We start from the raw sequence: 27,500 nt of genomic DNA, 5'->3' as shown, positions 1-27,500 counted from the left end.
TTGTGGAATTTTTCAGGAAGAGAACACTGTGTGTTTTGTTTCTCTTCATTAATTACCTACTACAGAAAAATTATCTCTGAAATTTATAAGTACAAATAGAACAACCCACCCCTTATTTTTGATACATCTGACAAGTTCCTTCCAATGATATCACTGAAGCATTTTGGGAAAGCTCTTTGATTTAACTGAAATCATTATAAACAGCATGACCATAAAGTGCAGGAAGCAATATCCAGAAAAGTGTGGGCCAGAGGAGATTTTAAGCCTTTATCCAGGGCACAAAAACAGACAGAGAGATTTGGGGTGCCTTAAAGTCCAGCAGCAGAGACTGATTGTGAATCTAACAATTTCTAACAGATTTCTAACAATTGACTGAAAAAAATGAGCCAAAGCCAAAGTGCTGTTAATTCATAGCACACACGTGGGGATACAAGCAGGCCAAGGGAACAGCTCTCACCTCTCAACAGGCTCTGACCAGAGCCCTTACACCCACTCGCATCAGTTGGCTTTGGCAGTTCCTGCGAGACGCTGTCTGAATAGCAATGCACCCGCCTGGCCCGGCTTCAGATCCGGCTGGAAAATGCCCCAGCTGTGAAGGACACGTGCAGCGACGCTGCCGGTTTGGGAAAGGATGGACTTTTCTCGCTCTTGCCGATCGATACAGGCAGAATCTTCCCAGGCAGGCGCTGTCTTTTTGGGTTTGTGTCCGGACCGTCCCTGCCAGGCCCGGGCGGAGCGGGGCCGGTGCGGAGCCCCCAGCCCCGTCCCTCCCCCGGCCACTGGGAGCTCTGCCACCAGATCCCAGGGGAATCGTTAGGAAGCGATCCGCTGAGTCGGGAACGCCAGGGCCATCGACAGCGAAATGAGAAAGCAGCAGCTGGAACATCTGCCCGTCTGTGCCGGGAACCGGCGCCGCTCGCCGTGCGCGTCTGGCAGGAGGATGCGCCCGGAGAGACCGCGGCGCTCCCGGCAGCGCAGCGCCCGCACGGCGCTTGCTCCTCTCCGCTCACCCAGCCCTGGGGCACCCCGGCCTCCCAGGCTGCTGGGGGGTTTCCGTGCCGCTGTGACAGCAGCCTCGGACTCTCACTCGCCTTGGGATCCCCCAGCCCGGCGCCCCCCGCTCTGCCGGGGCTCCCCTCCGTGCCCTCGCCTTTCCCCAGCTTCAGGGTGATCCCATTTTCCACAGCGGTATTCAGCACCTTATCTCCCCTTCTTCAAAAAATAAATCCTCTCTCTACAGCAATAAAACTCGGTTCCTCACTCTGCCTTTCAGAAACCCCTGGCAGCTTTTACCCCTTTGGTTTTTACAATACAGGCATCTCGCTTCTCATGCTTGTTTATTTTTTCTCAGCCCTTTTGTTCCCTCCCTGCCGCTTCCCTGTCGATTGCTGCTCTGTCTTGTTGTGACCCGACTTTGAAAGCTGGCTTGAAGTGGTGTTTTAATATTTTTGTGGGGGATTTTATACGCTGATGAATGGACTGAAGCATGCAGAATTTTAAATGACTGCTTTGCTGTCAGGAAACTAAACACAAACATCTAAGACACACTTGTTAAAATTCCTTCCTTAGAAATTTGAAAGGTTTCAATGTCCTTAATATCCAGCAAAAGAAAAAGAAAAAGGGGTTATTAGCTGTGCATGCTGGCAAGATGGATGCTGCTGACTTCAAGAGCTGTAATTTGCTCACCTTGTGTGTGCACCACGGAACAGATCCGTCTGCTCCAGCTGTCCCAAACGTTGTAGGGTTCATAGCCAGCTCATGAATTTTTCACTGCTGCTCCCTGCGTGGTGCTGGGTCTTACTGTCACTTACCTCATGCTTTGCCAGAAATATTCTGCACACGGTGGCATCAGAAAATGCCAGTAATGCTGGACTTCCTGGGAGGAAGCTCAAAAGATTGAAGCCACTCTAGTTGAGAGTCTTTGTCACACTGGCCACCTCATGGCTTCGTCATCCCAAAAACATGCCCAGAAATGCAGAATCAGTGATAATTCTAGGAAAAAGGAATAAAAAATGATAATGAGTTAGATATTGGGTAAAATTTCTCACTGAAAGGATTATGAAGCACTGGAACAGGCGTCCCTGAGTATGTTCAAAAAATGTGTGGATGTGGCTGGCACTCAAGGATGTGGTTTAGTCGTGAGCGTGGTGGAGGTGCTGGTTTCACTGTTGGATTTGATGATCTTAAAGGTCTTTTTCAATCTTAACAATCCTCTGGATCTATTAAGTCATTCTTCTTAACAATTTTAGGAAAAAAACAGGGCTTTTGAGACTCTAATCTCCACACTTGCACCCGAGGAGGCACCCAAAATGATTGCTCTGTCTTCCCTTCCTGCCTGTCTCCCTGCAGGCATCGTCCGTGCCTCCAGCGTGTTCCCCATCCTAAGCACAATTTTGCTGTTGCTGGGAGGACTCTGTGTCGGAGCAGGAAGGATTTACAACAGCAAAAACAACATTATTCTCAGCGCTGGGATTCTCTTTGTTGCAGCAGGTATGTTCTGTTTAAATTGAGTCCTTAAGAAGTGCTGCTGTTTTCAGCTGGAAAAGACTCTGGAAAAGCTTCTTGGCAGTGCTTTTCCTGCATCCCTTTGCTGGACTGAGGGCATTAACAACACCACACTAGGCAAATTTCTCAAGACAAAATTATGCTCTTGATGCCCCACAATAAGTATATTCTAGAAAAGCTTTTCGTTTTCCTGCAGAAAGAAGTGAAATTCAGTAACAAGCATGTTTTACACCATTTAAAATATATTAAACATTAGATGAATCAGGCATCTCTTATACCTGGGGCCTTTTTTTTAATATGAATGCAGAAAACGTTCTCCTCTGATAGGTGAGCCCGTTTTTCACACTAGAAACATGTGAGAGAGTCCCATTGTTAATAGCTCTCCCTGCAGCCTGGATTAAGCATGCAGCATTTAGATGAAAATTCAGCAAGGTGGAAGAGAACTTATTTTGATCAAGGTGAACAGCCATAGCCCTGAGCTCCAAATGCATTTTTATCATTCTTCTGGATGTTAGAATCCCACTCACAATATTAGTGAGCTCCCACAAGCTGCTGCTTTTCCACTGTGGCAGTGAAGAGATGGGGAAAAGTCCTGCTGAATATTTTGGGATCCATGTGAGCACACGTTACCATATGTTGACCTATTGGCTGTTTTTCAAGAATAAATGAATTCTTGAGAGAAATGTAAGAGTAAATAAATGTAATAAAATTTCTTTGTCCCAGTCTTAGAACCACTCAGCCCAGAAAGTAACATGGCTTAAATTTTATCTCCCCAGCCACCTAAACACTGATTTATGGTTTTTCTTCCTCCAGGTTTAAGTAATATCATAGGGATCATTGTCTACATATCGAGCAATGCAGGTGACCCAAGTGACAAGCGAGACGAGGACAAAAAGAACCATTACAACTATGGCTGGTCTTTTTATTTTGGAGCTTTGTCTTTTATTGTGGCCGAAACCATAGGTGTTCTGGCTGTGAACATTTATATTGAGAAGAACAAAGAGCTGAGGTTTAAGACCAAGAGGGAATTCCTTAAGACTTCTTCCAGTTCTCCTTATGCCAGGATGCCAAGCTATAGGTACAGGAGGCGGAGGTCCAGATCCAGCTCCCGCTCCACGGAGCCTTCTCCATCCAGGGACATTTCTCCAGTTGGCATGAAGATAGCAGGCACCATCCCCATGAACGAAATTTCCATGTACACCCTTTCCAGGGAGCCTTTGAAGGTTACCACGGCTGCCAGCTACAATGCAGACCAAGAAGCCAGTTTCCTGCAGGTCCACAACTTCCTCCAGAAGGAATTTAAGGAAGGACTCCACGTCAACATGGTCAACAGGAGAACGACGCCGGTTTGAAGCACCTTCCTTCCTCGTGCTTTTTGAAGAGATGCCCAAACAGAATGGATCTGTCAGGAGCGATGTTAAAATACCCTCTCACCTCTTTAATTGTGGCATGTGTTGAGGTAGCAAGTGGAGATCCTCTGGACCAACATAAAGATATTTACACGCTCGTAGCTTTTTTTGAAGCTATTTGGAGTTTGTTTATTTCCGTTCTTGGTGTCACAAGATGAAGGCAGTTCATGTTCCTGCACTTTTGTAGTGTGTACACAGTCTTGGAGAAACTGCAAAGGACTGGCCACCAGTGTGTTTTAAAGGATTACAGAAAATTTGTTGTACTTTTTCTTTTCTAATATTGAGATCCCTTAATACAAACTTGCAAATATAATTTATAACCAAGCCCAAGGATGAAAATGAGCTACTCATCAAGTGAGCCACTTTCCTTCAACACGGCGTAAGCTTTGCCTCTTTCAAAAGAAAAAAAAAAAAAAAGAAAAAAGAAAAAAAAAAAAGAAAATATTTTTGAAGGCAACACTTTCTAAAACTGACCTGTGCCACTGAAACCGTAGAGCACCCACGTACTGAGCATTACAGACTCTCTGATGGGGTGGGAAGGGGGTCTCCCATTCCTGGGGTAAGGCATCCCTTGGGGCAACGCAGGCCGAGGAGCAGAGGGTGGGTGCGTCTTGAAACACCTAGAAAGGGAAAAAGATTAAAGAAGGTGGGACTTGAGCCTATTTGCAAGTATCATTTCTTGCCTAACGTTTAGAAAACTTGAATTCTCATTTCGACGAGCCCTAGTGCCTGATCCAGCAAGGTGCTGAGTGCTGGCTGTCAGGAGCCCCTGGAGACTGCCCCGAGCGCGGCGGGGAGCAGGGCTGAGCCGCCGCTGCCCCGCCACCGCGCTCCCGATGTCCTTACGCTTCACAAGTGCAACACTAACGCTACTGCAAACCCAGATCTCCGAGCAAGCAGAAGAGACCGCGCCCGGACTCGCGAAACTTCCCGCGGCAACGGGAGCCGAGTGTTAACAGAGCAGATGACAACTTTGTATTTTTTAAAAGAAAAAAGAAAAAAAAAAAAAGGAAAAAAAAAAGGAAAAAAAAAAATCACCGTTTATGAGATATTTATTAAACTCTTTTTATTATGAATTAAGTGCCGCATGGTGCAAGGTATAGTTGCTTTTAGATGGAAATGGTGGTTCGACCTAATTTAATTTATTTTGTAATGATGCATCTACTTACGTGCAGAGAGCCCACAGCAAACTCTATGCATCACGTAAGGAGGGAACTAATTTGTACCCTTTGCTTCTGTATGTTTCTAAAAGAGTCTGAAATATTATTTTCTTTTCTTATAAATTCCTGCTTTCAGTTTTTATACTAGGCTTGGATCTCAAAGCTCAATGGCCTGACTCAAAGGTAATTTAATTTAATAGTACTCATGCTGATTTTAGTGACCACTCGACCAAGCCATATGAGAATGAGGTGCCCGATTCCCCTCAGATGAATTAGATGCAGTGAGAGAGGAGCATCTAATTCCTGTAGATTCCTTTGAATATCCCCATCATCTTTGCCCAGAAAATCTTTGCTAGCAGAACACTAGACAAGTGGTGACAAGAAAAAATCCATAATTTGGAAAGTTTGGGTCACTGGTAAAAAGAGATCTCAGCCAAACTGTTAAAACCTCTTTAGTCTTAATTTATCCTGTGATGGCCCCAGGGCTAGAGACTCGGTGGTGGTTTGGATACGAGGCTTTCAGCTAGTGGAACCAAGTTCTCCAGGGAAATCCCGGAGAAGCTGCCTTAACATCCCAAAAAGGAAGTTGAACCCCTGTCTCTCCAGAGAAACCCACTCAAGCCTCTCTCCTTGCAAGAACCAAGACACAATTCTCAATTTTAAGCGAGAGTCTTCCCCTAGTCACTGTTAAGCTCTGCCTGGCCCTCAGCCTGGCACAGCCACATCGTTATTTTGGCAGGGGTGGGTTGGAGCCTTCATCCCTGCTCATTAAGAGTTTCCATTCAGGTTAAAACTCCGCTGGGATCCTTTTTTCAAACCTCTGAACTCTGAGAGCTAAAGCGAATGGAGCAATGGGAATGATTTAAAACTAGAAAATGTTGTGCTACTTTCTGTATCAACACACTATGGAGAAAGATGTTACACAAGCTTTTTAAAAAAAATTCAAACAGAGGCAGAAAAGAAAACTTTTTTACCTACTTTTCGGCTAGGACAACATAAAAGGGTTCTAAAATTATTAAAGTTCTTGATGAAAGGTTTTTTTTACAAGAATCTTTATGCTTTCAAACAATAAATTATTTCCTACTTTTTGAGACTTCGTAATATTAAAATACTTTGATTAGCTATGATAGAAGTAGAAGTTTGCAATGAAAAAAACCAACCTTCTGTCTCATTAGTGTGTCATACTAAGTGCTAATTAATTTACATCTAATTATAGTCAATGTATTTTTCAAGTGCAATTTCCCAGAACTATTTGTTTCCCACTGTGTTAAAAAACTAATAGTTAGAACTAAGTCCTCATCCGTGTTTACTGTAATTAAGAATAAAACCATTCCCTTTCAAACCAGGAGTTAGATATAGGCTGTTTCTCTAAACTCATGTACCTTGAACTGGAAGTGGACAGTGTGAGGTTTGCTCGCGCGTGGGTTTTGTTCTTTTAGTCGTCGTTCTCCAGTGAATGTGCTTCAAACCACCCATCTGATTCCAGACAAAGTCCAAGGTTTTTCTTCAGCCCAGCTCAGACCTGCAGAGGCACATGCAGTGTTCTTGGCAGTAAAAGAAATTCTTGCTGAGCGTTTTGAGATGTTGCTCTTTGCCAGAGCCTCCTCCCCCAGGGCAGGGCTGGGTCCAGCAGCTCTCCAGGAGTGATGCCCTGTTTTGGTCCAAGCTGGAGCATCTGCTCCTTCTCCAGCAGGCACCTTCAAGAAATGGAGCTGGAGCAGGGATGATGAGATGATCATGGGGTCTGGATAGGGAACAAAGTCATGCGGACATAACAGGGACCAGAGTTTTTGTCCTGTGAGACAAGAAGGGCTGCAACTGAAAACTCATGTGTTAACTCATTTGCAGTGCAGCAAATTGTTCAACCAAAGCCAAAACCAAAACAATTCATTTGACAATTCCAGAAAATAAACAAACAAAACCCAACAAAACCAGAAAAAACTCAAGGCCCCAGTCCTTTCCCATGAAAAACTTTGATTCTGACAAAACTGAAAAATTTTCAGCGTTCCTGCCCATGAGCAGTCTTGCTCCATGGTTGATCTATCTGAACAGAGTTAGATTGTGCTCAGCCTTTGAAACCACTCATTGATAGTTTAGAAAAATCATCTGTTCTTCCACATCTCTCTGGTTTCCCTGGTCAGCATCTAACAAATGAGCCCCATTTCCCAGCAAGGCCTGCAGATACCATAAAACCATATCATTAACAATAATCAGGCTTTTGGTATATAACGTACTGTAGCACCAGAACTAAAAAAAAAAAAAAAATAAATGCTATTGGATCAGATTTGATTTTCCAAGAAACAAAATTTCAGGTATACCATGAGCTCTCTCTTCCTTGTTTCTCATACACAATAGGAGTAAAAGGAGAAATCACTTCAGCTGCCCAAACATCTAACAATAAACTATTTTTCTGTTTCTTTTTCTCTCTGTATGGATCACATATCCACAAGGGCTAATATATCATGTCCCTTGAGGCTACATTTCTGTCTGCAGTTCTAAAGTGTTATTTCCACTGTGCTTCAGTTCTACTGGTATAATCACAACCATGTATAATGTACTTAATCCTTACTTTTTAAATAAACCATTTTAAATGTATTTGGTTTCGTGTGGAGAAAGGTATATAGATTTTTAGTTTCTAAATTCTCAGAGCTGAGATTTCAGGTTATTTTTTTCACGTTTTTCACTGTTTGATTGCAGCTGGCCATGTTACTGGGCACCAGTATTTCAGAGGAGATAAAATTATTCTTGTGGTCCCAGATACCACAAAATCTCCAAGATCAGCTATCTTCATAATATTTTCAGTTAGTTGGTTGGAAATTAAGAAAAACCTTCTCATTTCCAGCTTAAACCTGCCCCATATGAGACCCACTGTGGTCTCAGTGCCCAGTTGGAGCCTGGCGTGGTGGCCAGGGGCCGCTGCAAACCACCCTGGAGGAAAACATCCCAGTGTGTTCTGAAGTACCTCCCTGAGCCTGAGCTTTCCTCCAGCTTTTGAGCTTTCTTATGAACTCGCTTCGAGCCTCCTCCTCTCCCTGATCTTTCCCACGTTGCCTGAAGGCAGCCTGGCCCCACGTGCTGCAGCTCCGCACAGCCCTGCTCTGACCAGCACCACAGAGCCAGCGGGACGAGCGGCGCCGGACGCGGGGCAGCAGCTGAGCAGCCTCTCCCACCCCGGCAGCCCCAGCCATCCCCCAGTCACACACAGACAGCATTCCTTCTTCAAATACTTCTTTCAACTTCACCTCCCAGCTCCTCAGCCTCCAGACTGTCTCCAAAGATGAGGACTGGCTGCCTGTCTCTACCCACCTCTCCCAGGCTCACGATGAATTGGCACGTCTGGAGGGAGGCAGAGGATTCATCTTTTCAAATGCCTCTGACACGAGGTAGTGAAGCCATTTAAAGTTCAGGCCCAAAGCTGCTTCCCTTTGACTGAAATAAATAAAGGTTTTTCCCGCATTTATGAGCAAGTCCATGGGTAAATGGTGATGCCAGGAGCTGTGGCTGCCCCACTGTGAACAGGGGTGTTGGGAGAAGTGGTGATGTTTGAGGAGGGAGGAAGCAGAGACAGTGGAAAGTGGAAAAAGGGCAATATGGCATTTCCTTGGAATGAGAGAACCAACAGACAGGGGCAGTGCCTGTGTCTGAAAGCTCAAAGGGAAAGGAGAGGCTGTGCATCTGTCTGCAGCCCAGCTCAGCTTTCAGCCAGCGCTGCCATGCTCCTGGAGCCAGGATCGCTTTCCCCAGCGGCACAGCCGGCTCGGCCCACGGTATTTTGGGAGCTTGGAGCTGTGGGTCACTCACAGGGGCAGCAGGGATGGCCAGCTACACACAGGGGTGGGAGTCTACTGAAAAGTAAAACAGCCAGCCAAAACTCACACACTAACTCTTGTGTTCCATGATTGCCACCCCAGAACCGGGGAGCTTCCGGAGGGTGCCGCTGATGGCATTCCCAGGTGTTGGCTGTGCAGCCCCCACCCCAATCCCAGTGGTCTCACCACACCGAGGCAATGCAGGTTGGGGAGCACAAACAGGACTGAGGAGACCCTGTTTGAAGAAAGCTCTTTGCTGAACTCCCATTTGAGCTGAGAGCAGAGCAGGGGCTGCCTCCCCCTCTCTGGCCTGTTCTGACTGGGATGGGTTTTCTGCAGAGCACTGCCCTGCAAGCAGGGAGCCACAGAGTGAGGTGAATCTGCTTGTGGCAAATGCTGAGGCTGGTCTGAAAGAAACACAGAAGAGTGCAAGTGCTGGGGAGCAGAGCCAAGTCACCACCTCTGCCAGGGAAATAAAACCAACACTGTAGTTTGGCTTCAGACACCTCCTCTGGCATTTTCTCCAGAAGAGAAACAGAATTGTGTCCCTCACTCGCTGCTGCTACAGTGCAGCTAATTGCAGCCCTCCCTGCTTTCCAACAGGTCCTCATCAATAATCTGTCTGTATTTCATGTGATATTGATTTTTAAATGTGAATATTTACCAGCTGACACAGGGAGGCTGCAGGAACCATTCCCAGAGGATTAGGTATCATGGTCTTCTGGATGTGCAGAAAACTTCCAGGGTTTGCTTTAGTCCTGTGCTCCTCCAGAAATCTGGTTTGTTTCTGCATTTGCCAAATGCCCACAAGTAACCCACAAAACCCATTTTTTTCCCATGGGCTGGCAGCTCTAGGTCATTTTTGGGGGCTGGGGGGAGTGTTTCACCTCAGCTGCAGCAATGTGAGCTTGGGAAGCCACTGCTGCCCATGCTGGGGCTCACTGAAGCCTGTTCACACTCCCAGCTCCACTCAGCAGTAGGCAAGGATCAATTATTCACTTCTGATTTCACTTCAGTTGTTTCCTGGAAATTAGGAAACTCAAAGCCAAACCAAACCCATAGAACTTCTCCAGAATGAAGGAACTAAATGAGAACAGAAAGTGTGATTCTTGCCAGCACTGGAAGAGGCACAAAGACCAACGCCGGTGAAAAAAATTAATGAGTTCCCACCCCTGCAGTCCTTGTAGGTTGTAATTAGTCTAAAGCAGGATCATTAGCACTTGATGTCTCAGCAACCAGAGCCTCACTTTGTGCCCACATTTGCAAACACACATTCACTTCCCTCTGCTCCACCTGTGGAGTTTGTAGCATCAAGGAATTGAAGTTGAGTTGCAGCTCCTGAGATCAACTGATGTCTAGTGAAATTTAACAAGAATCTACTTCAAAGGAAAAGGCATTACATCTTTAATGCACTTCTTTTCTGGCTTAAAGTCTGTTCCCTTTAGGCCTTTTTGCTTTCACTCTTGGTTCTGGTTTAAATGGAAGCTTCTAATATCTCTGCCAGCCCCAGCATGGATGTGCCTGTGGTCCTGGTCCCTGCCTTGCTCCGTGTCCCCACTGCCCTCCCTGGTCCCCTTCCCCTCCAATTTCAGGTACCTTCACTCCTGCCCACAGTTCCCACATCCCAGCAAGAATGGGGCTCCAGGTGCCATCCTGGGTGCCCACATGTCCCTCTGCCCCACAGGGGTGTCCAAGCCATCCCTGTCACACATCAAGCAGAGTAATGCTAACCCTGGTCATACTTCAATTACTTATTTTGGACCAATATTTTTTAACTTACACTTTATTTTCTCTCCCTTTCCCATACTCTCCCTACACTTTAATTTCTTGCTCCACATTGTCTTCATCAACCTGAGCTGACACCTCTGCACCTTTATTTTGACATCAAACTGGGGTGTTAATAAAGCAGGACTGGAGTAGCTCTGACATTATCTTGACACAATGATATTTGCAGCTTTCCACTGGCATTTTTTTAACCATTCTTTTAACATTCAGGTACTGTCACCCTCCTCAGTTTGACATCACAATTGTAATGTCACCTCCACAGTGGCCTCTGCATTGACATTACCATCAAATTGGCTTTACAATCAGCTGAAATATCAAAGGGAAGGAGAGAGGCTGGCCCAGCTCCAGCAATCTGGGCTTAAGGCAAGTGAAGGCAGTGCTGGAGAAAGGAATGGATGTGTTGGGTGGCTGCTGGACCTACTGCAGGTATCAAGGGGAACCTGCTTGGTAGGAAAGCAAACAAGTATTTGAGAAGTATTGCATTAGAAAGAGAAAAAGAAAAAAAATAAAAACACAAAAAAACCCTGAAAACAAAAAAAGCAAAACAACAACAACAACAAAAAACGGAACCCACAAAAAACCCCTAACAACACAGAACAGTTCAGGTTAATTAAAAATCGTTATAATAAAAACTTAGAATAACTATAATAAAAATATATAATAAAATAGACATAGATTAATTAGCTTATTTTATCCCTCTCTGCCACAGTTCTGGTCTCTGAAGGCAGGTCCACCCCTGAACTCCTGCGAGCCGCAGGCAGGGGTGACAGGGCTGCAGGGCTATTATGCTGTTTAGGATCAGTCTGCACTCAGGCCCAGCACTATTATAAACACAGATGTTTTTATAACCTCGCTGAAAAGTTAATCATCCTATTAATGCCTATTTCTGGGCATGCTGCAAGTCAAGAGACCTGAGCCCCTGCGCGGCGGCCGCAGCCGCTCCGGCCGGGCGTGGGAATCCAAAACAACCCGGGTGGGACGGGGCGGAAAGCTGAGCTGTGCACTGGGAGCCTCCTGACACAGCCCAGCAGCTGCCTGCGGCCCGGGGCTGACATTTCCAGGCACTCAGATGTGCCAGGATTTCGGGAGCCCTCGCGAATCCCCCGCCGCTCCGGAGCGAGATGGACGAGAGCAAACCCCTGAAGGTGCGGCTGACGTTCTCCGTGATCCTGGTGGGAATCTCGCTGCTCTTCGCGGCCGTGGTGACTGACCACTGGGCCGTGCTCAGCCCCAGGCTGGAGGAGAACACCACCACCTGCGAGGCGGCGCATTTCGGGCTCTGGAGGCTCTGCACCAAGCGCATTTTCATGCAGGAGCAAGGTCCCAAGGAGAAGAGCTGTGGGCCCATCAGCCTGCCAGGAGGTACGTGAGCACGCACCAGGACTCACAGCAGGCTTTCCTTAGGAGGCTGGAGGACATGGCAAAGGAAAATAGGCTCCATGTCCCCCACGGCAGAAGGAAAACGGGCACTGAGTTTGGGATGGGGGGCGTGGGGCCGTTCTCGTGGTGGTGTGCAAACACACCTCGTTGCCAGCTCCTGCTGAGGTTGCTTTACTGTGTTGCCTTGGTCTGTTTGTGACCATATTTGAGTCTGCCATGCAGCAGCGACAGTGGTGGGGAGAAGGGGAGGAGGATTGGGCACAGTGGGAATCACAAAGGCAGATTGGGATGGAGGGAATCTTGCTGAACCCCAGCCAAGGGTCCTACAGGCATGTTGACAGCAGCAGGCAAGAGAGAGTATTTACGGGTCCACCAAACATAGCTGGATCTTTAGGATTTCCAGATCCATATAATCCCAGAGGAACAGCCCATCCACGGTGGGTACTGGGTTGTCTCTGAGCTGTTCAATGACAGCCATTCCTCAGGGCAGGGAGGGAGAGGGACCAGCAGGATGGTTTGTCAACTTCCAGAAAAAAAGGAGTCATAAACGGAGTTTGAATCAATGTCTCAAGGACTTAGGGAGCCTCCTCACCTCTCACCAGAGGCATCTGCTCCCACACACATCTCCACCTGCAGTTCAATCGATGGGGAGGGCAGTGGGCACGGCAGCTTTCCGGGAAGGCTGCTCCATTCCCATGGTTAAAGGAGCTCATTATGTTTTTGCTGATTGCCAAGTCAGCAACATCCGCGCCGTTTGCACTAATACACTCCCTCTGTGACTGAGCCACGCTGCTTTTTTAGAAGGCTTATAGGGTACTGGATGCCTTCCAGAACAGAAATAACAGGATTGCCTTCGTGTTAGACTCACTGCTTGAAATGAAATATATGTTAACACATATTTGGAAATTTCCTGTGAAAAATCTTCCTGCTTGGGCTGACTGTATATTGCCTGTATTACTGCAATTCTTTATCTCTTTGGCCAAATTACATATTGTGAAGAGAGGAGCTGAGCCTCAGCATGCGGATCTGCCTCTAACCAAACTTGGGAGTGTGTCATCCATATGCTTAATGTCTCTCAGGAAGGTACTTACGTGCCTAGAGACGTATTCCTCGCTGCACGCCTTCCCCCACGCACAGAGAACTCCCACAAAAGGAAAAACAATAGAAATTGGTGGATAAACAGCAAAACTGCACGACCGTGGGGTAAATATAAAACTCATAAATATCCAGCTGTCTGCACAAAGCAGATTCGCAGGCAGGGCACAGGAAAGCAGCCACTATCTTTGACAGACATCAGCATGTGCTTGCACAGACGTTGAATCACATCCCAGCGCCGCATTCTGCCAGGCACGGAGGAGCTGGGAATTATGGAGGGGCTGGGCTGGCCCCCACACCAGAGCTGGTTCATCCAGTTTTTAAAGATATTTGGGAATTCGGATGACAGCTTGCGTCGTAATCACGTTCCAGAGGGTGAAATTCGCACCTCATTTATGACATAAATACCTTCATCCCTGTTTTAGCCGGGAATGGATCAGAGCAAGGGGAGGGGAGAAGAGCCCTGGGGCTGGGGCTGCTGAGCAAGGCTGTGGCCACACGGCTCCTGCTCGATTGATTTCACACTTCTGGGAAGGGATGTCGGCAGGGAAACACCAGGGTTGTGAAACCTGCAGCAGCCAAGAAAATGTGAATGAACAAACGTGCAATAAAAGAGCAGATGCAGGCGCTGCTTTTCCTGAAAATCATGAGATATAACCAGACATAACTGCCAGGACTGGGAAAGAGGCATCAGAATTTATCACTGAATTAATAACCATTTACCAGTCGCTCCCTGTGGAGGAAATGGATGGCATGATTAACGTTATTTATTAGGTTTTGAGCTCAGCACAGTGCAGAGAGGGGAGGATGACTTGGCTCGCAGTCCACAGAGCAGGGCTGCGACTGAGGCAGAGGTTTAAAATTTTACAGCACCCATCCGAGGGTGTTGACAAATTGAAAAGGGCTCAGCATCCTTCTGTAACAAATAAAAAGATCACGGAGATGGTTGTTAAAACCAGGCAAATTCAGATTAACAGGGAGACATTTTTAACTGTGATCAGTGGGCACTGGGGCATTTTACTACAGCTGTAAACGCAGTTCAGTGTCACTGCCCGTGACTCCGGTGCTGGTGCTGACCTGAAAAGTGGCTCCTGTGGTCTGGGCAGCAGCAGGGGTGTTCGACAGCTTGAACAGCTCCTTGTAAATGCAGGAAGCTGAGCACAGGCAGCTGGAGAGGAGAGGTGCTCGAGCAAACGGGCTGTCAGCAGGGCTCTGCTCCCTGCTACAGGAGACTCACCCTGCAAGACAGGTGTGAAATGAACCTGCTTGGAGAGACCATCTCCAAAGCTCTGTGTGTGTCAAAGGCCTCGCTGGCCAGGTCAGAACCCAAGGCCTGGCCCCCTCCATGGCTCAGCCCTCACCTTAACACCTCCTCTAAGGGTCTGTCTCCCAAATTCATCACAAGTGAAAACCCCACACTAAAACCCAGGATTTTCCAACCATCCACCCTGCCACAAACTCCCCATGCTCTGTCCATCTCAGGTTCCAGAGCAAGGTGGGCTCCAGCCCTTCCCCAGCCTGTCACTCCAGTGCTTGCTTACAGGGGACAGCTGCCACCCGAAACTCTGCATGGCCTGAACACCTCATGGTCTTTCCAGCCTTTCTTTCCCTCACAAAGTCTCCACTTTGCAGCTCCCCAGGTCCAGTGGGATTGCACTTCTCCTGCATCCCATGGCTTCATCCAGGAGTGATGGATCTGAGGGGCAGGGAGCAGGAAGGCTGTGAGGGGGCGTCTAGGAGGGGTGAGGACACTCTGTGATAAACCACGTCACAGCCCTGAAGCCACAGATCCCTGGACTGTCCCCACCAGCACACCGGGGTCACCTCGTGGCAGAGATAATGCAGTTGGGGTGGACAGAAAGGAAGATTGCCACACAGTGTCCATCCATTACCAACCCCAGTGGAAATCCTGTCTGATATGTAAACGTGCTGTGACATAAATGGGCTTTTCTCTTATTCATGGTGGCACCAGAGTCACTGCAGTGCCTCAGTTCTGCTGAGCACCAGACTTGTTGAAACAGATATCCCCAGCTCAACAGGGCATGGGAGCATCTTCAAACTGAAAACAATTCAGCATTTCACCAAAACAGATCTAGCTCTGTTTTCCCCCAAGTGCATTTTCCAAAAACACCAACCCACTTGTGTGATGACCCCTTTTGTCACACACTGGCAGAGCTTTGCTGAGGGCCCTAAGGGACAGAGACTTGTCTCCATCTCCTGCAGACAAGTCCATCTCTGTCAGGTTTATGAGGCTGGAGGGTGGGCTGGGCTGGTTTGGTTCCCCTGCAGTAGACTCCCACCACACCACGTCTGGATGCCTCCACCTTTGCACTGCACGCCTGGGGGCTCCTTTGACGTCAGGCTTTTTAGAGAATTAATGAAAAGTTAAACCAAACAATCCCAAAATAAGGTGTCCCAGACACAGTGCTCAGCCTCTGCCACCACTGAGCTGCTGGTGCAGGCACACAACCACTGCTTTGAGGCTCAAAATTCACAATTAGAGTCACAGAGGGCTGAGTTCAAATGTATTTCTTCCAGTCATTTGCAAGGATAATAAAGAACAGGTCAGGAGATTCCAGAGCTAAACATTAACCTTGTATCCAGCAAGGAGAATCTGCAGATGAAATAAAAGTCAGCTTATAAACTTAAGTAGATAAGAGTGTCTCCAAGGAATCTTCCCCTAACAGGCCCAAAAACACTGTTTTGCAATTACCCATCTCCTGGGAGAGGGAAAATAAATCCTCTCTGAGTCACTAACTCCAGCAGCCACCATTTACATGACAGAAAAAACCCACAAGAACCAACAGGTAGAGCACAGGGATCTTCTGCCAGAGAAATTAATGCTGTAAGGAGCCACTGAAATGCTCCCAGGCAGAAACCCACAGCAGCCCCTGTGTGTCCTGCACCCAGCCTGGCTCAGGCTTCACCCTGTGCTGGAGCAGCCTGGATGTGCACAGGGCCACAACTTCTCCCAGTTGCCCCCAGCGTCTTCTGGAAGGAGACAGAAGAGAAGCATCTAACTCAATTATTTAACAGAAGAGATCCCCCTAAGGGAAGGGCCCCTGTTTTTGTGTTTCAGGCAGCCTTGGCTCTGTTCCCTGGGCCACTGGGATCCCCCTGGGTGCTGCAGGGGTGCTGGGGCAGGAGCTGAGCGTGTGCCGCCAGCCCAGCCCAACCCAACCCAGCCCAGCCCAGCCTAGTCCAGCCTAGTCCACCCTAGTCCAGTCCAGCCCGGCCCAGCCCAACCTGGCCTGGCCCGGCCCAGCCCAGCCAAGCCCGGCCCAGCTAGGCCCAGCCCAGCCCAGCCCGGCCCAGCCCGGCCCAGCTAGGCCCAGCTAGGCCCAGCCCAGCCCAGCCCGGCCCGGCCCGGCCCAGCAGGACGGTGCAGTCGGGGCTGGCGCCGCTCAGCGCGTCCCCACCAGTGCACCCTTCCAGCCAAATTCCTGGCAAGCAACTGTTCTCCCAGCTCCACACCCCTGCAAAGCCTCAATTAAATCAGTTATAAATAGCAGGAGCACCCTTGCCCTGCTGCTGCCAAAGCCCCGAGTCAGCAGGTCCTCAGCAGAGCGTCCCCATCCCGCTGGAGCTGGAGCTGGAATTCTCCTGTGACAGCAGTGACATTGCTCCCCTGACTCACCCTCACCAGGCTGAGGAGCAAAAAGGACCCTGGCCATCAAGAGACCCAGCTAGCAATTTCCCTTGTCCCCATACCCCCTGCCCCACAATGCTGATCCCTGCTTGCTTTTTGGCCCCCCTGCAAGCACCCGTACCTGGCACTGTGCTCATGTGAAGCCCAGACACAGGAACTTCATAAAGCTCCCTCTATCTCACTCTGCTCTCCTACCAAATTAACTTAACAGGCTGCTCTGATGGGATCAAACTTGGATAATGCCTGGCATGAGAGCCTCTTTGCCCTTGGCTCACACAGCCCTCCCTTCCCTGGGCAACTGCTTGGGCTTCAAAAAGCTTTGGTCTTTTTTGCTTTGTTCTTTTGTTTTTTTTTACTGACAGCCAAAAAAAAAGCTCTTAGCATCCCTATTTTAGTAAAACTCCCATGTGCTTTGCTGCATTGCAGCAGCCTCATCTCTGGGACCCCCAGATCAGCAAACCTCCTGCACGCAGCAGACCACACAGGCTCTGTGAGCTGCAGGAGGGAAGAGCCAGGAGGGGAAGGTGGGCGAGGACACTCCATCCCCTGTCTGCACTGCAAGGTCACCACGCCCTGATGGAGTGGGTTGGTGAGGGAAGGGAGCTGCCAGCTCAGCTGTGGGCACAGCAGATCCCATCCCCAGGAAAAGCTGCAACACTGAGAGGCAAAACGTGTGGTGGCCAAAGACAGAACGAGAAAAATCATCTGTAATTCATATTTTAAGCAGGGGAGCAATCAGCTCTGAGAGGGATACAAAAGGTACCAGAGGGGCTTCAGCCTGGTCCGTGCTGGAGTCTGGTGTCCTCATCTGCTCCCAGGGAAATCAGATCCAACCCCAGGTTCCTTGGTAGCACCAAGGGGAGGGAGCCTCAAACCACTGCAAGCTTGGTATATCAATAAAAAGCTAATTCAGTCTTACTACATTTTATCACAGGCTTCCAAGAGCACAAAATTGAATTTTCTTTTCTCTTTCAGACCACAACTGCTCCTACTTCAAGCACTTCACTCCAGGAGAGACCTCAGAGATATTTGAAGTAACCACCCAGAAAGGTAAGAATGATTCCAAAAGAATACTTTCCTAATGTTGTATGAAGTGATGGGCACACAAGATCTAATGGAAAGGGGTCCCCAAAATGAGGGTTCAGCCCTGGCTCCATTGAAAGCAGCAGAATTTCTACAGGCACCATCAGCTGGGAAAAATGTGGGAAATGCCCTGGACAAGGTCAAATCCCAGCTTCCTGGGGACAATTATTTTTATATATGATCACACCCATAAACATGATTTTACATAAGTTGTCCCACAAATATATAACAATGTCAATACCCAGGAAAACTGCAAAAAAGTCCTTCCAGCATAAAAATGACTTTACAACATTGGCACTATCCGTGACACTCAGCCTTTGCCATTGAAGGGGAAGATATTAATAAAACCTAAATGAATAAATCATATCCCAAGCAGAGTCTTGACCCTGAAAAGAAGTGCAGAGGCTCTCTGACGACCATTAGGAATTTTATGGTTCATATTGATTTTGTATGAAAGTAATGTAAAAAAATAGAGCAATCAGTGGATGGAAGGAATGGAGATCCTACAAAGACATGAACTGCCAGTGTTTACAGCAAAATTGTCTTCCATGGACAAATATCACATATTTAATAAGTCCAAATATTTTGAAGGCTCCCCTAACATGCTCCTCTCTCTTTCTCATCCTCTCTTCAGGGACAAACTCCTGCACAGTTTGCAACACAACATATTTACTGTGGAAAATGTGAGCCATTGGATACATTCCATGTATTAATCTGCTTTGCTTCTAGTGGAAATTGTAATGGTGGAAAACCTGAAGATAGGTTCCCTAAAAAAGTAGCTCTCTAAGACAGAAAAGACAGGAATTTTAACTAGATAGAAAAGCATATATCTGAGTCACCTGCTTTTGCTCAGTTATCTGCTATCTGATCCAGCCACCTGATCTTCAAAATGCACCCAATGCCTTCAGGCCAATGCACAAAAAATCAGGAAGAATTTCTTCTTCAGGGGAAAAAAAAAAAGTCAGGAAGAACTTCTTTTCTTTGGGGCAAAAAGAAAATCTTCAGCCCAGCAAAAGATTTTAGAATGAAACGAACACTTTCAGGCAGTTCCAGCACAGAGAAAAGAGAAACATTTAGAAAATGATAATAAAACAGTGATATGAAAAGCAGTGAGAACAAAGAGTAATCTGCTGTTCCCCTTTGCAGAAATAGCTCATTTGGATGGGAGCTAATTAGTAGCAAGCAAAAAATTCTTCATGATTTTGCCTGGGAGATATTTTTTTTAAATGGCTTGAAAGGCAAATATCATCAGGCACTGTGATGTTCATGCATGGCTACATGTGTTAAACATTAAACTAATCTGAAAACGAACACAATATGCAAATGAAGGCCTGAATTGCTCAATTAGCAACTCTCCCCCTCCACCCAGGCACTGAGCAGTGCTGGGCTGGGGGAAGTGTCCAGCACATGGCTTACAAAAAACAGGACTTTTGGGGAGGGTTTATTCCCATGTCCTGAAGAAGCTGGGTTTTTACAGAGCAGGAAATCTCTGTTGTAAAGGCAAAGGAATAAAAATGAGCTGTGCAAACAGTTCACCCCTAGCCTGCTGTGCCACTCAGCTCTCTGTGCACTGGGACAGCACAGCACCCTGCACGGGCCAGGGCTCTGCAGAAAGCACAGAATAAAAGCAGGAAGAGCTCTGTTTACTCTGGGAGCAGAGTGTGGGGTGATGGAAGGGACGAGGGCATGGAGCCCAGCAAGGCTTTGACAAGAACATTTCCACAGCAGAGCCAAAGCAGCTCCAGCAGCCCCATACAGGTGAGCTGGTGAGCAAAGGTGCCCTGGGCTATCTCAGGAGGTGTCCAGAAAACATTTTCCTCTTCCTGCTCTGCTTTTATACCTGCTTTTGTCTTTTATACTCTACTTTTTTCACATTCCAAAGACACATGGCCAATACTTAGCCCCATTTTCACTTGAGGGAAATAATTCACCAAAGCCAGCCATCAGGGGTGCACATATTTCCCAGAGTGAGCTACTGCAATGTCCCCACAGCTGATGGCAGCAGGCTCAAAATGTGCACACTGTGTCATTTTTGGTGGTTTTTCCCTTTGGCAGAATACAGCATCTCAGCTGCAGCCATTGCCATCTTCAGCGTTGGCTTTGCCATCATCGGGACGATCTGCGTGCTCCTGTCCTTCAGGAAGAAGAGGGATTATCTGCTGAAGCCAGCATCCATGTTCTACACCTTTGCAGGTACGGGCAGGGCTGCTCACATTTCTGTGCTTGGTTCATAGGACAACACAGGGAAATTGAAGATAGATCCCGAGGGGACAGAGACACTTCTAAAAATGCTCTGAAAGCATTTTCTTCCTGGCCACAGACTACAGGTCCCTGTGTGGTGTGAGAATGTCCTGTTCAGCAGCTGGTCTGTGTTTTCTCCAACTTCCTTTAAAAGTATATTCCCTCCCTTCCAGTATATTCACTGTCAGTCCCAGTCTGAACCAGGGACACACAATATTCTATCTCATTTATTAAGACTCAAACCAACAAAACAGCTGATCCAGCCCAAAATACACAACTGTCTCCCAAACACAAGAAGACTGCACTTGCACATGAGCCAGGAATACTTTGACATGCTACAGTGAGTGAAAGACAGAGGGGCACATTGTCACCTCAATATAAAATCTTCCTCAGCCTCTGAAAAAGCTCCCCAGGGAATGCAATTATTCCTCCCCCACTTTGAATTTCCCATCCAAGCCTGCCTAAAAGATCACACCCAACAAGTCAGTGGCTGACCTCAGTTATGGCAGAGCTCCTGGCAGCTCTGAGCACTGGTTCCTTCAAACACTGAAGTCAGTGACTCACCTGTGAATCTCACTGCAGTTCCTGTATGCAAAACAACAGATGAGGCGGTTAATTAAGGATGAAAAATTGACAGCTGGTTATTCAACCCACTGCTCCTATCTTCCTTCAGGTCTCTGCATCATCATCTCTGTAGAAGTCATGAGACAATCCGTGAAGAGGATGATTGACAGCAAGGAGACAGCCTGGATCAAGTACAGTTACTCCTGGTCCTTTGCCTGTGCCTGCGCCTCCTTCGTGCTGCTCTTCGTCTGCGGCATCGCCCTCCTCCTCATCGCGCTGCCCCGCTTCCCCCAGAACCCCTGGGAGACCTGCATGGATGCAGAACCCGAGCACTGATGTTCCCTGCACCCATGAAAAATATCCAGAAAGTGTTCTGAAAATATTTGTATTTTTTAAAATGTCTGGGTCTCACTACACAATGTGCTCCCCATCAAGTGGGTCATTACTGAACCAAGGCATGTTCGATTGCAATTGTTGCTTACTTTTTCTCTTCCTTTTCTCCTCTTTCTTTTCCCTTTCTTTTTTCTGTCTTTTTTGATTCTTTTTTTCTTTTTCTTTTTTTAAGAAAGCAGAAAGACGACTTAACACCACCATGGTTGTGTGTGAATGGCACTGCTCTGTGCCAATTTGGGGCTGCCCTGTGCTGATGCAGTTGAGGGGAAATGTGTGTCTAAGACAGCTCGGGCCACAGGGGAGACAGCTTTGTTATGGAGATGTTTGGTGCAGTTGGGCATAGATCCATGAGGAATATCAGGGTTTTATACCTTACTTGGTCAGAGAGAGACTGTGGGGAGTCAATATCCCCGTTTATGCCACACTCCTGCCCTCAGAAGGGTTAGCTTTCTCCCCCAGGGTCAGTTGGAGATCCTTATGCTTTCTATTAAAATGTTAACTTTTAGTAAAAAAAACAAAACAGAACTTTGCATAGCATTGGGATAAAAAACTCCCCTCCAAATTTACACCCTGCAGTTCCATTCTTCTAAATCAACCGTAAAACCCCACAAAACAGAGTCTTGTGTTTTCCTTAAACTTCAGTGGCGAAGCCAAGAAGTACTGCACATGAAGAGTGATATTTTCCTTTAATAAAAAGCATAATCTTCTGGTAGCATGATTTTCTGGGAAGTTGTTTTGCTGGGTGAATGCCTTGGCCCATCAGATTCTGCACCAGGACGGCGGAGCAGCGCCGGGCGCCGTTTGCTGCTCGGAGCTCTCGTTTCTTCCCCGTGACTGAGCTGTTCAAGTGCACCCTGCTTTGCTCTCTGCACATGTACACAAAGCTACATCTCAGGAAAAATCCTTCAGAAGGGCTGCCGGGAGGGAAGGGATCCTGCCCGAAGGAGCCGGGAGCGGCAGCCCTGGCAGCGCCCCGCCGGTGCCTCGCTGCTGCTGCTGCTGCTGCAGAACAGAGCTCGGCACTGCTGGGGATGCTGCGGGCGCTGCTTTGGTACTGAGAGCCTGCAGGGCTCTGCCACAGCTGCCTGAAGCACTTCAGGGGCTGGGGGTCCCCCAGTCCAACCATCAGCAGCACTGGGGATCCCCCAGACCCACACGCTCACCCAGCCCCTCCAGCCAAGCCCTTTTCACCCTCACAGTCCCCCAGCACCAAGAGGTTTCTTTCTTCTTTTTTTTTTTTTTTTTTTACAGTTCAATTTTCAGAATCTGCTCAGCATTTTCCCCCCAAGCAGTAAAAGTACGTGGTGTGCTCTTTTCACCTGGTAGTTTAAAAATCAGGAGAAAGGGGAACTGAAGTGCTCTTCCCTCTGTGTTTAGCTGACCACAATCCTAAAGAAAAGCGGAATTCCTAACAGAAAAATCTCTGGTCAATTTGAAGAGGTCTGAAATCATGGCATGTTCAGACACGGGGAGAAATTCCCCAGCAATCCCGTGCTGGCTCGAGGGGCTGCCCTCGGCCCCGCCGTCGGGGTGGGCTCAGCCCCAGCAGCCCCAGCCAGACTCAGGCTCATCTCCATTTTCCCCATCAGCAGAGTGGCAGCGAGAACAGAAGCCTTTTGTGAAATTGCATTAATGTTTTCCAAGCTCTTTGAAGTTGAAAAGCACTACAAATAACACATATATTATAAAGTTTTGGGATAAAGCACTCGTTGGTGCTCAGATCTGAGTGTGAGCTGAGGAGCTCTGCCTGTCTCTCATCATGAGAGACAACTGCAAGTCTTCACGTTGTCACAGAACCACTCTGAAATGCTAAATGGTTTTGAAATCTTATTTTTGGGTACAGAGCTGACATCCTGAATTTGCATTCTCATTGTTCAGGAAAACAGAGGCTAGTTTCTAGGGAGAACCTCTACATGCAACAACAGAAAGGAAAGGAGTCAGTGTGACCACCACGGTGGCTGACACGGGGTTGAGACATCCAAACCTACACAGCAAAAATTAATCCAAGCAGAGCAGCTGGCAGGAACAGCATTCCCAGCTCAGCCATCATCATCATCCTCCTCATCATCACCTCAGACATGCCATGGGTTGAGATAAGCAAGGTCAGGGGACAGGGTCTGAGTTCCTCACCCCACACAGAGCAGTGGCAGGTCCTGTGTCCCTGGGAAGCCCTTCACCCATCCACACCTTTTCTGAAGTGCCATCCCTCTCCTTCAATACCTCTGCTGGAAGAAAGCAATTTCTAGGTGGGTTCTCATCCTGATGGGCCAACTTTTTACCCAGCCAAGATGCCACTCAGTCCCCTTCCTGATACTCAAGAGCAAGACATGCACATTTCAGATAAACACAGCCTGGAAGGTCTCACCCATCTCCTGCACACTCCTGATGCGCCTCATCCAAGCCCCAGTGAGGGCAGTGGAAAGATTCCTGGTAAGTGCTGGGCTTTGGCCTGGAGCCAAGGTTTTACAGCCTCTCTGGGATCACTTTACTCATGAGGCAGAGAAAACACACAGCTCTCAGCATGGAGATCCTACACCCACAGCCAGAGCTCAGGCAGCTCAGCCAGTTGCCTCCTAAAGCCCTTAAGACTCACTGAGTTTTTTTCTCTTTCTGCTCCAGGCTAAGGCTTTGTGATCATTCCCTGCTCTGTATGGTCCCTGCCAGACTGAGAAGCACACGGAAAACTTCATTTTCTTCTTCTAGATATTAAGAACTGCTGAAGAGGGACCCATCCATTAAATCAGTCATTGGTATTCACGGTGGGAAGGGCTCTGCTCCTGCAGCAGGTTTGTTCTGCCAGAGCTGATAATGTGTTTTAAGAGAGTTAATAAAAGTAATTGGCCTTCATAAAGGAAAAGGAATATAATGTTGGAGGGGGGAGCTGTAACCAGTTTCAGTTTTCATTCTCTAAGCTGAGCGAACAGCAGGGAAGAGCCACCAGAACCTCAAGAATGTACCATGAAAAGCAGAGTCCCAGAGACAATCAGGGATGGGAACCCAGCTGCTACACATCCAACAGGAGCACTCCTGGGTTTGGGACACAGCCAAAGAACCGAGTGGGAAACGGGCACCAGAGAGAGAGAGGCAAATCAATTTGCACAACAAGGAACAACCAGCAGCCACCACGAAATCCTGAGCGTTGGCCCTGCCACTACCAGCCCCAGGGACCTTCAGGGCAGTGCCCACTCCCTAATCCAACACCAGTGCCTGTCCCCTCCCCAGACAGCCACAGAGAGGTGCCCCAGGGCACTGCCCAAGCCACAGTGCTGAGATTTGGGCTGCTCCAGTCTGCCAAAGCCCGAGTGTTAAATCACAGTCAACGCAACAGAAGACGTGAAGGTTTTTGTTTATGTAAGATTTGCTGCGAGACGTGGAGAGAATCTGCTTCCCTTGTTTTTAAATGCTGTGCTGTGTGAATTTAACGTGCAGAAAAGGTGTCAGACAAGCAACCCTGAAGAAGAAAACTGCCTGTTTAGCAGCGAGCTGAGCTCTTGAACACCCTTCATCTGCAACGAGGTTCTGCAGGCACAGCCCAGCACCAGCGGGCGGGGGAAGCAGAGCTCAGCACACAAGGCAGCACAGGTGGGTGCATGAGAGAGGATTTCACCCAGAAATCCTGGCACACACCCCTATTTCTCCTTTAGTCCAAACCCAGAAAGGACCAGCACATGCAGGATGCTCAGGTGTTTGATCACTCTTAGTTTACAAAGGCACAGGTATTTACTAATTTACTTTGTTTTTTCACTGATGCCTTTCCACTCTGTGACTTCCTTGTGACCATCACCTTTTTCTCCTCATTCTGACAGTTGTGGGAATGATTTCCAGGAAGCCCCAAAGATCTGGGAATTTTCCCCCCTACAATGAGATCCCTGGCCCTGCTGCAGAGGGACACTTTCTCACCTGGGCCTGCCAGCTCTTGAGGAACACACCTGATAGAGGAGTCAGGAGAAGTCTGCAGCACTGTCAGCCCTGGGGATTCACATGGAGCCCCTGGGCTCTGTGCAGAGCTGCAGCTGGGCAGTCACATGCCAGGAACCTGACCACAGTCAGAAACTGCTAGAGAATAAACCTCAGCCTAAACTTAATTCAAAAGGAGCTTCCTCTGTCCACAGTAGGACAGTGCCCCTTGGAACACTGCATTACTTTCTAACTTAACTACAGAAGCATTAGGCTGCTCTGTACCATAAAACACACACAGCACTGGGACCTGCTCTAAAAGCATCCATTCCAATTATTTCTCCTTTCCATTGTCACCAAGGGACAAGAAAAGAGCGTCACAACTTTGTTTTGACTGAAGTAGAGGATGAGATTGTCGTTGCTTTGTCACACTTGATCGATGCTCGGGCTCCACTGAAGCTATTGAACATGAATTCAAGGCATGCAGACATCACACATGCCCACTCTGCACCAGACACTGAGCTGCTTTGCTGTTTTCTTCAAAGAAATGCAGAGAAGGGAATAAACTCGGATTTCTGGACTATTTTCTACCTAACAGAAGCAGCAGCACAAGTCTGTTTGGCAAGGCTGCACCGCAGGCTGTGGCTCAGCTTCATGCCCAGTATCACCATTCTCACTGGGAGCACCTCAGTGGCTTTGCAGCTGGTCTTGTTGAGGTATTTACCCTCCAGCAGGAAGCCAAGTCTTCTGGAAAAGGGACTGACAACATCTTTTAACCAGTCTTGGATAATTCATATCACTGAGCACTCTGTAATTTGTCAGAAGCATCTATTAATCCTTAATGAGGTAAAAACTCCTCAACATTTCTCAGCTAAAGTTGCCAAAAAACCCCCACACCAAACTGACATTTCCATTGCTGCTGCTGCTGCAAATCCTTTTACTTCTCTTGAATGAAAGAAAAAAACAAATTTAGAAGGATTCAGCCCTTGCTCCCTGACACAGCCAGCAAAAAGAGACTGGCACAAGTATTGCTACACCAACAGAAATAGCCCATATTTCATGTCAAGGAATACGATGTGCAAATTTTCATAGGCACCATAGATCATCACCATCTGTCTTGACAAGTTAATTGTCTGCAGTTTTTCTAGGAAAACTAGAACCTTTAAAAACTAACAAAACAAATGAGTTGAAGGATGATATGGGCAGAGTGTGAAGCATCATGGGCTCACTGCCCTGGAAATGTGCAGGTTCTGATATGCCTGAGTTCAGCCTAAAAAGAAAATCTGGAGTGGTCAAACACTGCTCTTGGTGCTACTTATAGCACTGAGGTACTACATACATAGCAAAAGAATTGCTTATGGAGCACAATCTCTGCAAAAAAAACCAGCTGAACTTGACAAATCTGGGAACAAAACATTAATTAATCAAAGCAGGGAATGGCACTCGCAGGGTTCGCAGTCAGTGGCAGAACTCACATCCTGCAAAGGGTCAGCAACACCACAGCCCATACAATTAAAAATCCAGGACAAACTGTATCAGATGACAACCTCCAGGAGAAAAGATGGATGCTGGGGCCTTGGTTCTAAGCAGCCAGCTTTATGCGAAACAGCGATTTATGAGCTGCCTTGAGGAAACACTGAAAGCTGCCACGAGAGCACAAAGGGGGAAGGAGGGGAATTGTCCCCACGACCCACGCTGGGCTCTGAGGAGCCAGGGACTGCTGAGACACTGAAGCCATCCTGGGGACACCCACTGCCCTGCAGGGTGTTTCAGAGGACACAGCACACCCCAGCAGCCAGAGCACTGATGAAGAGAGACAGGGATGTGCCCCAAAACCTCTGCCTGAGCCTGCCAGGTCCTTCAGGACAGGCTGGCAGCTGCAGGACCAGGGCCAGGACAAGCCAGGCTGGGGACAAGCACAGCCACGTCCCACAGCACAACCCAGATGAGCCAGGACACCACCTGCAGCATCCAAGGGGAAAGCTCACAGTTACATAAGAATTCACACAGAAAAACATGCCAGCTGCATTCACTAAGTGGCTTTTTAAAGGGTGGAGGCTCTAACTGAATTGTAAAAAAAAATATTTTTCTTAGAATCCAAATTTTATTTTTTTAATCTTTCCCTTCACTTTTCATTAGTTCTTATTACTACACTGGCAACTTCCCGTGAGGCATCCAGATTTTTCTCATCAAAAACTGGAATTATAGAAAATAAACCAAGGAATTATTCTTGATATCAAATACAAGCTTACTAAATTTAGATCTGTCATTTAAACAGATTTCACATAAAACAATGGGGGGTTTATTCCTGGACAAGGAGCATGGGATTTGGCACTAAGAGAAGCATAAAAAAAAAAAAGTCAAGGAGCCAAATACCCAATGGGTGCATATGCCCCAGCCTCCACTCATTTCCCCCAAACTGAGATAATTTACACTATCTCAATCTTGAATTTTCCCTGTAATTGCAACAGGTCCATATTTACAGTGCAGCCTGAGCAGTGCCCACCGGAGCCATCTGTAAGGCTTAATT

At 47.6% G+C, this 27,500-nt stretch overlaps 2 protein-coding genes across 2 annotated transcripts in view; both read left to right on the top strand.

Annotated features, from left to right (window-relative positions):
- CACNG4 (calcium voltage-gated channel auxiliary subunit gamma 4) overlaps positions 1-3,857 on the top strand; it is a 40,377-nt gene extending 36,520 nt beyond the window's left edge. The window contains exons 3-4 of the mRNA XM_041409531.1: positions 2,350-2,490; positions 3,319-3,857. Of these exons, the coding sequence (XP_041265465.1) occupies positions 2,350-2,490; positions 3,319-3,857 (680 nt within the window). The remainder of the gene's footprint in view (positions 1-2,349; positions 2,491-3,318) is intronic.
- Positions 3,858-11,650: 7,793 nt separating this feature from the next.
- On the top strand, positions 11,651-21,785 carry CACNG1 (calcium voltage-gated channel auxiliary subunit gamma 1). Its single transcript, XM_041409537.1, has 4 exons — positions 11,651-12,030; positions 17,768-17,842; positions 19,931-20,068; positions 20,790-21,785. Exons 1-4 carry the CDS (start codon positions 11,790-11,792, stop codon positions 21,014-21,016), a joined length of 681 nt encoding a protein of 226 aa, XP_041265471.1. The 5' UTR covers positions 11,651-11,789; the 3' UTR covers positions 21,017-21,785.
- Positions 21,786-27,500: the final 5,715 nt, after the last annotated feature.

This window comes from Onychostruthus taczanowskii, unplaced genomic scaffold (genome assembly GCF_017590055.1).
Source record: "Onychostruthus taczanowskii isolate IOZ18803 unplaced genomic scaffold, ASM1759005v1 scaffold30, whole genome shotgun sequence".
In the NCBI taxonomy this organism is placed as follows: domain Eukaryota; kingdom Metazoa; phylum Chordata; class Aves; order Passeriformes; family Passeridae; genus Onychostruthus; species Onychostruthus taczanowskii.
The sequence above is the reverse complement of the archived record's forward strand: the minus strand, read 5'-3'. Positions and strand labels throughout refer to the sequence as shown.